The 12,671-nt window shown below is 45.8% G+C and overlaps 1 protein-coding gene across 1 annotated transcript in view; it reads right to left on the reverse strand.

The window, feature by feature from the left end:
• The window catches only part of FLNB (filamin B, beta), a gene marked incomplete at its 5' end in the record, with an annotated part of 54,215 nt that overhangs the window by 30,610 nt on the left and 10,934 nt on the right, over positions 1-12,671 (reverse strand). The window contains 7 exons of the mRNA XM_008576574.1: positions 776-1,023; positions 3,023-3,212; positions 4,497-4,653; positions 5,768-5,891; positions 7,818-7,985; positions 10,468-10,641; positions 11,394-11,991. Coding sequence (XP_008574796.1) covers positions 776-1,023; positions 3,023-3,212; positions 4,497-4,653; positions 5,768-5,891; positions 7,818-7,985; positions 10,468-10,641; positions 11,394-11,991 — 1,659 coding nt within the window. The remainder of the gene's footprint in view (positions 1-775; positions 1,024-3,022; positions 3,213-4,496; positions 4,654-5,767; positions 5,892-7,817; positions 7,986-10,467; positions 10,642-11,393; positions 11,992-12,671) is intronic.

Raw genomic sequence — 12,671 nt, forward strand, 5'->3', positions numbered from 1 at the left:
TTGTGGTCAAGTGTGTCTACTGCCTGTGGCATCAAAGGACACCAGTGAGGGAGACGACACTTGGTCAGACCAGGCACGCCTCATTTGTAAAAAGCCCAACAATGCTTGGTTTTGAGGGTTAGACCAGGTAATGCTCCCAAGGTTTCTAAACCCCTTCCTGGTTGAAGAACCTTAATAATTAGAGGAAGATCTAAAAGTCACTCAGAATTGAAAATTAAAGACACTTGTCCTTTTCTAGCCCAGATGTTTGCATGATGGTTTTGTTTATTCCAGATGTTTCCAGCTTCTAAAAACAAGGTGTTTCACCCTCATATGTAAAGTCTGAATCTGTCCAAAACACAACTGGAGATACTCTAGTCCTGAGATATCAGAGTGGAGACTCCAGACAAAACAGCATCAGGAAGCTCCCTTCTACAGCCATTGAGATGGGGAGGTGAGAGGAGGAAGAATTAGCAGAATAAAAATTGCAATGTTTTACTTACTTGTTTGCAAAAGTGTGTCTTTCTGAACTGGGCTGAGGCCAGGATACTGCCTAAGTCCATTAGCATGATACATACTTTGGTGGCCAAAAAGATTCCCTAAAGCCCTTAGAGCCAAAGGGTCTCTGGGTTTCTAGAGATCACTCTAGGTCTCTACAAGGTCATGACTACTTAATAAAAAAGATTTTTTAAGGAGAAAAGCATGGAAAAGGATATCCTAGTCAGGATTCAACAAGGCAGCTGTTGTTATTGCTTCAGCTAATAACAACATGCTCTGGAGAAGGAATTCTCCTTACCATGACAGTGAAGGGGCTGTTGGGAATATCGACACCACCAAAGCGCACGTAGATCACGTAGGTGCCCGGCTTGGCAGCCGTGTAGAAAATGTCATAGGTGCCATCCTCATTCTCGATGACATCGGCCTCAGCCTCAGTGCCGTCTGGGGTCAGAACTGTGCAGGTCACTTTCCCCTTCCCAGCAGTCTTGGCATCAACCATAAAACCCACTTCCTCGCCAGTTTTCACAGTGGAGGCGATTCCAGGACCTGGAGCAAAGTTCAGGAGAAGAGAATGGAAGCATCAGCCATGGACACATGTCCTGGAGGACCCAAAACAAACCACACTCATTCGTGCTGTCTATATCTGTAACTGTTAGGCCTTTGACTGCCACCACCCAGTGCGACATCCCAAAGATCACTGGGGAAAGGTGCTGTCAAGGGAGTAGTGCATCAATTACTTATTAAATAAGGAGAATCTGCAAGCTCTGAGTGTCAGCTGGAGGTTAGCCCTAGTTTGCCAGCATTCAAATGTATGGGGATGAAGGTAAACTTTCCTCAGCAAAGGTACAAGTGCCAGGTAAACATAAAGGTGAGCAAGACACAATCCCTGCTCTCAAGATGCTCACAGTCTAACAGGGCACCAAGAATGACAGTTCATCCATGGCAACGGTGAGGAGGGACTAAGTCACAAGAAAAAGAATCAACTGTTCTTGAGAAGTCTCCTGCAGCACATTTATTCAAAGGTTCTAAGAATTTACATCCAGGTTGCCACACTGACAGAGGGATTCCTGAATAAAGGAAAAATGGCTAAATTCTGAATGATGGGTGCCCTTGGATAGGGGAGACTTACAACCTCTCCCCAAACAATAACCAGTCTCTCTCTCTGACTTGTGGCACCCCTTTACACAGGACCCACACAACATCCGGGAGTACAAAAAAGCATGAACTAAAAGCACATGAGCAAAAACAAGCAAAGTGTATAGGAGCAACGAAGAGTGATAACATGTTCAGACAGCGAGTAGGAGAAGACTGGAGCCAGTCCGGAGGAGGCCCTGAATGACAGACCCGGAGGCGTGGCCCCCAGGCCCAGGACAGTATGCTGCTTAGGATTCTGCCCAAACTGGCAGAGGGAGAAAGGCCGGGAAAGCTAGCAGGAAGGCCCTTCCCACCATTAACATGCCCTCAGGTGAGCAAAGACAATCCAGTTGTCACTGGCAACTCCATACACCTAGGAGGTGGTAGATAGGCCAGAGGAGGCGTGGCCCCCGGGCCCAGGACAGTATGCTGCTTAGGATTCTGCCCAAGCTGGGAGAGGGAGAAAGGCCTGGAAAGCTAGCGGGAAGGTCCTTCCCACCATTAACATGCCCTCAGGTTAGCAAAGACAATCCAGTTGTCACTGGCAACTCCATACACCTAGGAGGTGGTAGATAGGCCAGTGTTTCAAAATTTCTCAATTTTTGCTGCGGGTGAGCCAAAAAAGGCCAGGCCCAGCAATTTACAACCTTGACTTGAAAGCCCAAAGATTTTCTCTATTCAGAATAAGACCATATATGACAGAAATAGAACACATCCAGGGTGGACCTATGTTTAGTTTTCTTATTTAAAGAGAAGCAAATGAGTTTCATTTCAGAGATGGAAATTCATTTTTTTAAAATCTGCTTGAGCCCCAACATAGAGTCACAAAAGCTGCTCTTTGAAACTGAAAGGTTTGTGAAAGGCCCATGGTAGTCAACCAGTCATATCTTACAAAGTGAAGGAACTGTGATGCTCAAACATTCATGAAGAATTCCTGAGAGCCTTAGACATAAGACCCAAATGCTGAGGAAAAACCAAGATCCTTTAATGTATTTCTCTAATGCTGACCTGAAATGCCCTTGAATGAATCTTGCATAATCAAACCACCTACTCATGAAAGGCAGAAATTTGCTGCTTTTCATGGGAGTCACCATCATAACTGATATCTCAACAAACATACCCACTTCAAAAATAATGTAATACTAATTACCATATACCTGGCACCATGCTAAGCATGTTTTGTACCTGACCTCATCTAATCTTTGCAATAAACCCTGTGAAACAGTTTCTGATCCTTAGAAGAGCTTCTTGAATCTGAATGTTCTCCATAAAAGATCTTCAATCTACACCTGACTGAAGCTCAGAGAGGCTGAGCCTGGATCACACAGCTATTAAGTGGTAGAGAGTGACTAGAGCCCAGCTTTCTGATTCTAAACCCACACTCCTGCACTTGAAACTACCCCACACTCACCCGTAGCCAGGCACTTGCTGGCATCGCCCGTCTGCATGGCCCGGATGCGGTAAGGAGAAAATGGGATGTTGTCCCCCCCATAGGTGACCCCAATCATATAGCGTCCAGTCTTGTCAGGAATGTAGGTGACAGCATACGTGCCATCTTTATTGTCGTGGACAATGGCTCTTTTGGGTTTTCCCTCTTGGTCCTGTGGATCACAGAGAAACACTACTTAGGATGTTGTTAAGATGTAGAACCTATTCACAGAAAACCTGGTCATATTCTGGTCACTAATAAGTGCCTCCAGTGGGAGGAGACAGAATTGCTTAATACAATCTTGTGTTTTGTTTTGTTTTGGAGGAAGAGAGGATCACAGATCCCTTTAAGCCTATGACGGACATGGTCAATTTTTAGTAATTTTTTTGTCAAGTGAACAGATAGTGTTTTAGCTGCAAATCCACAGCCTTGTAGGGAGATAAGGGGCAGAGGCTCCTGCTCACACACTGCCACATCCACTCTCCCTCTCCTCTTAGTGACAGAACCCTAATTCTTAGCTCAGTGCACTGAGCCCAGAATATAAAATTCTGCTTCCTAGCATCCTTGCTAGTAGGTCCAGCCGTGTGATTGTGACTCGCTTCTGGAAAATGAGATGGGAATGGAAGTCTATGAGGGACGTTGACAGGGCTGCTTCAGAGAGACGACTGAGCTGGAAGGGCCCTTTTTTCTTTCCCCTTCTGCCTTTCTTCCTCATTCTGACCTGCCATGTGGATCCAATGGCCAGAGCACTGGCAGCCTGACAGTCCACGAGGAGACGTTAAGGACAGAAACCACACGCTAGGACAGAGGGGTGGAGAGATGGAGCCTGCTTCCTTGGTAAGCCAAAGAGCACCTACGCGTTTAAGCCACTCTTATCTTGGGGTTTACTGTGATATGCAACAGAACCCAGTCCTAACTGATCCAATAAGTAATTTACAACATTTAAAAATAAAAATATAGGAATAGATGTAATAGCAAAGCACATGAGATTCACCAAAAAGTGGTACCTAAAGCTATATCCTCAAATCTCTCAGGTGAGCATGTTTGTTTTCCTGCATGATTACTCTCCTGCATGATTACTGACTCTTTTTTTTTTTTTCCTTTTTGTCTTTTTTCATGACCGGTAATGGGATCGCAACCCTCAGTGTCGAACCCGTACCGCGACCGGCAACGGGATCGCAACCCTCGGTGTCGCGCCCGCACCGCGCTCAACCAGTGAGTGGACCGGTCTCTATATGGGATCCGAACCCTTGGCGGGAGCACCACCACACTCCCAAGTGCCGCACTCTACCGAGTGAGCCACCAGGCCGGCCCGATTACTGACTCTTTGATGGGAAAATCTAACAAACATATGCATCAGGTTAGAAATTGGTTATTATAACCCTTGTTCTTATCCCTGGCCAGGAAATTAAGTCTTATTAATGAGGGTTGGCTCCAGAAAATAACTCAAAGTTACCGTTATCTGAACAGCAAGCAGGCCTTCCCCAGCATCTCTGGCGTCAATTGCAAACTCCACGGGCAGACTGGCAGGCACACCATAGGAACTGAGGCCTGGGCCACTGGCAGTCACTTTGCTGGCATCATAGGTGGGAAGGACCTTGACCTTAAAGGGACTTGACAGACACACACACAAACACACACACTTATCAGTAAGGATACATATCAACCCAGCCACATCTTACCTCTCTTACACAGAGAGACTGGTATTGAAAAGGGATTTCTACAGCAGTTAAGACAATGAGTTTAGTGAAAGTGCTTTAAATCCAGTAGAAATTTAGAACCATGAGGTAGAAACCAGCATACAACATCCCAGCTTTGCCCTAAAATGTATTCCACAGGATACAATCAGTTTGGGGGAAAAGGGCTCCCAAACATGTTTGGGAAACAGGTGGTTAAACACATTTAACCCACTTCTGTTATGTTAAGACAATGGGCACCAAAATGCAAAAATAATACTGCAATATCAGTTATAATATTTTATCTCATCTTATTCAATATTCTGTATCTATGTTTATTCTTGTACATTCAGTATGCTTTATATGGTACATGATCTATTAATAAAGCAATATATAAATGTAATTTATAAATTATATATTTCTACATAACTAGAGCTATATGTATATCTCTACATAATAAATTGTGTATATTGGGGTATGAGTGAAGCTTTTTAATCTTAAGGGGTACAATAAAAACCTTTGGAGGTTGTTCCAACAGGTAAAGAGTTTATGCAACATTTTGTATTAATGTGAATGAGGAACAAGATTTCTATTTAATACCTCTGGGAATACTGTTGTCAACCAAACCTTAAGTAAAGAAGTAAACACCTCTGTCCATCAGAAAACTACTTGCAGGGTTATCAAAAGGAAACCTCTGGTAAACTAACAGTTCCTGTTTCTTCAAAAATTCCCAACTTCTTCATTTTGGCTCACCTTTAAATTAAAGATGTCTAAAAGGAACAGTGGAAGTGAGGCCAAGAGACCAAGAACCACAAATATCAAGGCTAGTGTATGGTAACAAGTGTGTGGAGCAAGCAGGTTCTGGGTAATACTTGCTGATTGGATGGATGGATGGAAGAACGGAAGGAAGGAAGGAAGGAAGGATGGATGGATGGATGGATGGATGGATGGATGGATGGATGAGTGGTCTGCCAGAACAGTGCTTGCCAGTCCTGCAGGGGGGTGGGCTTGAGGCTAGTTTGGACCCATTTCTCAAGTGTCAAGAGCTTACCTGCGTGGGATCTCTTCATCAGCATATTTAACTGCTACCATGTAAGGCCCCTCCTGAGATGGGGTGTAGGTCACTGTGTGTGTGCCATCCCCATTGTCCACCACATTCACTGGCTCCACCAGGCCTGAGAAAAGAGATGACAGGTCTGATGAACTGGCTGGCCTCCCCTTCACTCCACCCTTGGCTGAGTTTGAAAGTAAATCACATCCTTCCCCAAGAACTATTGGTTTCCACTGATGAGTAACATAAAGGCAAGCAGGCAATAATCATAGGCCTAAGAAATCACAGGATACTGAATTCATGGTTACAGAAATGACCCCAAGAGACACCTTTAGCTTTTCGTTGTCTAAAGTACACTGTCTGCCCTAGAGTATAATTAAGGAGACTGCCCGTGCTTGCTGTTGGAGGGTGTACTGCGAAGATGCGTGTTGTAGACATGCTATATCCTTTCAAGCTGGTTAAGCACGCTTGGGATGTGGCAATTTTACTTTGCAGCTAAGAAAGTTCTAGCCAAAGAGTCTAGAACTCTGAATAGCAAAAATTAATCTATGAGCTAGCCAGTCAAGACTTGTGGCCACCGTGAAGCAAAGAACATTATGGCGCTAGCACACTGGAGAGCAGGTGCAGGGCAAGTGAGAGAGCCAATCTCATGAGGCGAAGGGAACCTCAGTGAGATGCCTGTGGGGATGGTTAGACATCATGTTAAAGCAAAATGAAGGCATGCATTGGGTTGATAGATTCCAGATCCCAGCTCTGAACATGAGAGTCAAGGATGGGTCAGCTGCTGGGGAGGCTAATCAAAGTGTGGCATGCTCATTAAGCAAAGCAGATGAGGCAGGTACAAGCCAATATTAAAGGGGAGACCAGCAAGAGGAATTCAGGTTACACAACTTAGAGCAGCAGCCAATAGGAAACTTCTCCATAAAGAAGAAATGCAAACGTCTCCATAAAGTTACCCTTTGGGTCACCTTTAAAGAACTCTGAAATGGCTTTCAAGGGTCTGTGCCACAAGGCTATTACTTGACGGTCCTCCATAACAGAGATAGCTATCTAAGTAAAGCTAAGTAATGCTTCTCTCTCTTCTGTGTGTGTGTGTGTGTGTGTCTCTCTCTCTCTCACACACACACACACACACACACACACACACACAGAGGTCTTGAAGCTCAGTAACTTCTTAGAATCAGAGTCCAGCCCCATGATCTCATTTCCCTTAAACCACTTCTGCCCAGAGCTTCAAAGGCCATAACCTCCTGCTGAACCTCATTAAGGAGAAGATTCCTCTTCGAAGAAGGAAGCCCCCATTTGCCACTTCTGTGAAGCCAAGAACACATCACTGGGGAAAAATCCAGATTATTTAAGAAGTTAGGCAGAATGTCTTAAATGGGGGGTGGTGCACATTTCAAATGCTGGAAAAGGAAGTGTGGTCACTTACCAAACAAAAAAGGCAAGTTTCAATACACTTAAGGGATATGTCCCAAAATGGTCTGCTAGCCTTACCAAACCCAAATTCCAGGCTGCCAACAGGGTGAGCCAAATTGCCAAGAAAACCCATTCCCCAAGGGACCCTCTCTCTACAGGGAGTTTAGACAATGACAAAGCAGTGTGCCATGGGGTCACATACCTGGCATTCCCACAGATTCTGATGTTCCACATGAGCACCAAGGCATCTCGAAGAGTTATCACCTCCAAACCCTACCATTCACCCACATCTAGGCCAACCCCATCACCTTACAAATGCTGAAACCAATTGCAACATTGTTACATGAGAACCCAAACACTACTTGTGTCATCTAGCTCCTTAAAGAAATGAAATTTAAAAAAGAAATGTACGGCAAGATTATCAAATGGGGAAAAAGACCAGAAATAACAGGTCTGCCTACTTTTAATCAGGAACTTCTACTGTTTAGCTAGAATATGAAGCAATAAAGTAATTTAAGAAATTTAATTTTAAGTACAAGATCCAGCTTAAAAGCAAAGTGCCTGCTCTGGGCCACAGCTGCTTCTGCCCGGGGCAGGTGTATGTTGGCAGGAAGGCAGGGTGCACACTCACCTCGTGGGCCCAGGACCCTCACTTCCAGCGGGGCCAAGCCAGCCTTGCTGCTGTCCACTGTGAAGGACTGAGGGATGCGGGCTCGGACGCCCGAGCCTACCCCAGGGCCGGCAATCTTGACCTTGCTGGGGTCCACAACATCCTTCACAGGAACCCTGAAGGGGCTGCCTGGAAAAGAGGTCATGGGATTCTGAGCACAATCTAGTCACTGGAGACCCATCTTGTGCACAGCCGGTATCACACCATTGCTCTGCCTGGGACCTCGGCTCCACGAGCCTCAGTAAGCTCCCCCTGCCTCACTGTGTGTGCATCACGTGCCCACTCATTGTTTTCAACAGCTGCCATAGAGCACCTACTACATGCAGAAACTGTCCCAGGTGCTGGGCCCCAAATAGTTAACAGCCCTCCAGGAAGCCACAATGCAGGAGAAGGACAGGGCAAGCAGTCAATCTAACATTGTATATAACATGTTGGGGAGTGTACAAGGTGGGTCACATAGGAGGCAATGAACCTGGTCTGTGGGAGACCAGAAAGATTTCCAGTAACATCTAAGCTGAGACATGAGAGGAAGCAGATATCACCCAGGGGAAGCAGATGGACAGGTGCTTCAAGCAGAGGTATCAGCACCTGCAGAGATGGTGAGGGAGAAGGCAGGCCATTGGAGGAACTGGAGGAGAAAGCTGAGTGGTGGGAGGACAAAATGAAGGGACTAGAGAGAGCTGGGCAAGCCTTGCAGCCCACATCCTCTCCCCCAGACTGCTCCTGAGTGCCCCCTAGACTCCTCTCCCGTCAATGCAGCTGGCACCTCCAAGGCTTTCTTGGTTTCCTGGTCAATAGGTGAAATCTCACTTTCTCCATGAGTGAAAGCTGTGGTCCTGCTACATGGCTGACCCTACAGGAGACCCCTGTATGGTCTCTGAGTCTTTGAGGGTGTCAATTTGAAAAACCAATGAAACATGGAGAATGCAGGGAAAAGTACTGAATGGAGAAACAAGGGCTGGGTCAAGGACCTTCACAGGGCTCCCCCAAAGAAGAGAACCTCCCCAGAAACAGGAAGCAGAAACAGGAGCTCCAGTGTCCCTGGTACCATGCCTCAGACTGCCAAGTCCATCGCCAAGGGGCTACATGCATCTCTTGCTGTGCACAAGTCCTTGTGCTCACCACACCTGAGTAAAGTCATAAGCTGCTCAGGAACAGCCCTAGAGTCCCTGGACTTGCATCCACACCACACACTCGCCTACCCTTTGAGATGTGTATGGGGGTAACATTCATTTAATTCACTAAACAGAACTAGACCCTGTGGAGATTCCTCCCCCTAAAAAAAAAAAAAAAAGTGATGGATCCTTCAAAGGACAACAGATGCATAGCAACTCTCAGAATTCGAAACAATACTGAACTAGGCATAGAGCATTAAAGTCCCACCATGGGTGGGCAGCTATACATCTCATAAATGCCAAGAGGAGGAATGAACTATCAGGATGGTTTAGAGAGCTGTGAGGCCACCGAAGTGACACACTGGGGGTGGGCAGAGGTTCAACAAATGCGTAGTGGAAAGGGGGCCATGGGATATGATAAACTGGATGAAAAATGATAGTTTCAGGCTACAGCAAGTTAAAATATCTTAATAATAATAGCTGACATCTGTTGAAGTCTTACCATCTATCTACCATCATTTTAAGCATTGTCTGATTTAATCCTGTGAGGAAGGTCTACTATTACACTCCCTGTTCTTCAAATGAGGAAACTGAGGTTAGAGAGATGAAATAACTTGGTCAAGTTCTGCAGCTAATGAATGGCACAGCCAGGATTGGAAGAGACAAAAAGGAAAAAAAAAAAGAAATACATATTTACACACATCACTTATTTGTGGGAAATGGCATTCTACTTCATGATTTTATCTAGCATTCAAGTCTGCAAGCTATACTATGTTATCAAGTCTGCAAGCTATACTATGTTATTTGAAAAGAACAGGTTTATTAAAAAAACAGTAACGCTGGTGTGATCTGATTTTTTAAAATTACAAACTGTTCATGTATGCTTTCTATTCACTTGACAGTCACATAACCCACCCACCCCACCCCCATCAAGCAAATATCCCTGTATTCAAGTCAGTCATCTTAAGCACACTATCCTGATTTGGGGAAACTCCATCCAGCCATTAACCAAAAGAAAAAGGGAAATCCATGAAATAAAAGAGATATGCAGCTACAAAAAGACTGAAAATATCTCTACCAGAATATTTACAGGTATCATATATCCTAGTAATAGGGATACACAGTGCTTTAATATTTTTCTTCATACTTTTCTGATTTTTTAAATTTTTAAAAAATTACTAATATTCAAGAAAGAAGTTAATATGCAAAAAAAATTTCACAAATGAGCAGCATGCCGTGAACATCGTTCCATAACCTGCTCACATGAGGCTGATGCTAAGCTCAGCACATCTATTTATACCACAAGGCCAGCAAGCTAGGCACTGGGAGGGCATGTGGCTCTCCAGGGGAGGGAGGTTTCCACACTTTCCTGTCACTTTGCACATGCCTCTGCTGAGACAGGCCAAGCCCACAAGGCAAGGTCAGCACCAACCACTGGGACTACTGACCCAACACAGCTCTGAATGAGGGTCGTATCTAAGGAGAGGGGGACTCACCTTTCTCAAAGGGCGTGTACTCCACCTGGTAGGTCCCATCAACATTATCCGTAACAAAGCACTCAGTAGAGGCCCCCGAGGGGTTGGCAATGCGGGCCTTGATGTGGTCACCCCCTACCTGGGTCAGGGGCCGTGAGTCAACGGTGAAGTCGGTGGTGGCTTCCCGAAACACATCTGCAAAGCAATCACACAGATAAGAACGTTGCCAACACCTTGGACCCAGAACCAAGGTTCTCAGCACTTCAGAAGACATTCAGTCTAACTTCAGTGACAGCAGACAACTGGGTTTGCTGGCTCTCTAAATCAAAAATTCCCTCCCCTCCAAAAGAAGACTCTTCTAGGGTATTCTTGGCCAAGTCACAACACAACTGCTCACACAAAGGTGGGGCTCTAAAACAGGTTAAAGGGTGAAGACAGACCTGCTCTGTAGCACATGTGATGTTAGCCAGGACATTTTAAACTTTTTTCCAGTGAAGTACCAACAATGAAACATGTTGAGTTTCCACATGAAAATCAGAATTTCTGGCTTTGCCAGAAAAACTAGAAAATCTGCTGACAATACTGGGCCCCATTTCACATGGAGAAACAGGTAACAGGGGTCAGGCAGTAGTGCAGCCTCTGGAAACACAATGTGCTTGCCCCTTCACTCTGGTTCCCCCAGCCAATTTCCAAGGCAGAGGCCACAGGTGAGTGTTTTCTTACAACTTGCCTGGCCCCTGAAGGTGGTTGAGTTTGCAGCAGCCTCTGGAAACACAATGTGCTTGCCCCTTCACTCTGGTTCCCCCAGCCAATTTCCAAGGCGGAGGCCACAGGTGAGTGTTTTCTTACAACTTGCCTGGCCCCTGAAGGTGGTTGAGTTTGCAGCCCCTACTCTGAGTTTCTGGTGGCCCTTAAATCCCAGCCTCTCTCTTTTTTATGAAACCCACCTTTTCCTTCTATTCCTGGCCCAAAGACTTTCACCCTGCTGGTGTCCACAGCAGGCTCCACCTTGACCCGGGCAGGGAAGTGTGGTACGAGCTCGCCGCCATACTTCATGATCAGCGTGTACATGCCAGCAGTCAGGGGTACGTAGGTCACTGCATAGGTGCCATCTTTGTTGTTCTGAATAGAAACTTCAGCTTTGGCTCCTGAGTCAGAGACAGCTTCCAGGCCCAGTGTCCCTGGCCCTGCTTCTGAACAGTCAACGCTAAGGAGCCCGGCTTCGCCCACCTTCCCGTGCTCAAGACCTGGTCCTGACGCCATCACTTTAGAGGGGTCAAACGGCATTTTGATGTCAGCTTTGAAGGGAGACCCGGGTATGTGAACTTCTTCAAAGAGAATGTTGACAAAGTATTCCCCAGGTTTAGTGGGAAGGTAAGAGACGGAGCAGGTGCCATCTCCATTGTCAGAGCATTCAATTTTGGCCTCGCATGGACCTTCCACAGTTAGGCCCAAACCTCCAGTTCCAGCTCCCTTGGTGTCAATGGTGAACTCAGCAGGTTTGCCCACGAGACCACCTTCCAGGCCAGGACCACGGGCCTTCACCTATTTGAACAAAGAATAAAAGTCAATTCCACCTGGCATTGATATCACTGCTCAGCCTGCACTTCTTTCCACACCCACAATTCACACACACCACTGAGATACAGCCACAATACAGTCCTAAAAACTCAATCACCAACTGAAAGGCATAGGAGAGAGGCAAGGTCCTCAGCGGCATGGAGCTGGAATTGTGATCAAAGTCCCTCCACGACTCTCCTCTCTCCTGCCACACCTTGCTCTTCTGAACCACAGATCTGGGCTTAGAGACCTACCGTCAAGTCCAACACACACGCACAACATACACGCGCAACACATACAATACACACATACAACGCACAGGTTTCCTGGGATGAGGGTTCACAGAAAGGCTTTCATGGACCTTGCTGTTGCTTTGGCTACTACTCCTTGCTCAACAAATTCAGAGTAATAAAAGACTAAATGGTTTCTAAAAAAGAGGAAGAGATGAGACTTTCATCTCTCATTCAATAAGACAGGTTTACGGGATGCATGCCATTCAGGCCACCGGAAATACTCCAAAATCCTTAAGTCAGGGCTACTAGGAAGAACTGATAATGAAAACATACTTCTATATTTTATATATTACATTTTACGTTTTTATGTTACATCATTTAGTTTCTGTGGGGTGAGCTCAGCCTGTGTGCTGGACACTGAGCTGAGGCCTC

The sequence above is a fragment of the Galeopterus variegatus genome, unplaced genomic scaffold (genome assembly GCF_000696425.1).
Source record: "Galeopterus variegatus unplaced genomic scaffold, G_variegatus-3.0.2 Scaffold1367, whole genome shotgun sequence".
Classification (NCBI taxonomy): Eukaryota; Metazoa; Chordata; class Mammalia; order Dermoptera; family Cynocephalidae; genus Galeopterus; species Galeopterus variegatus.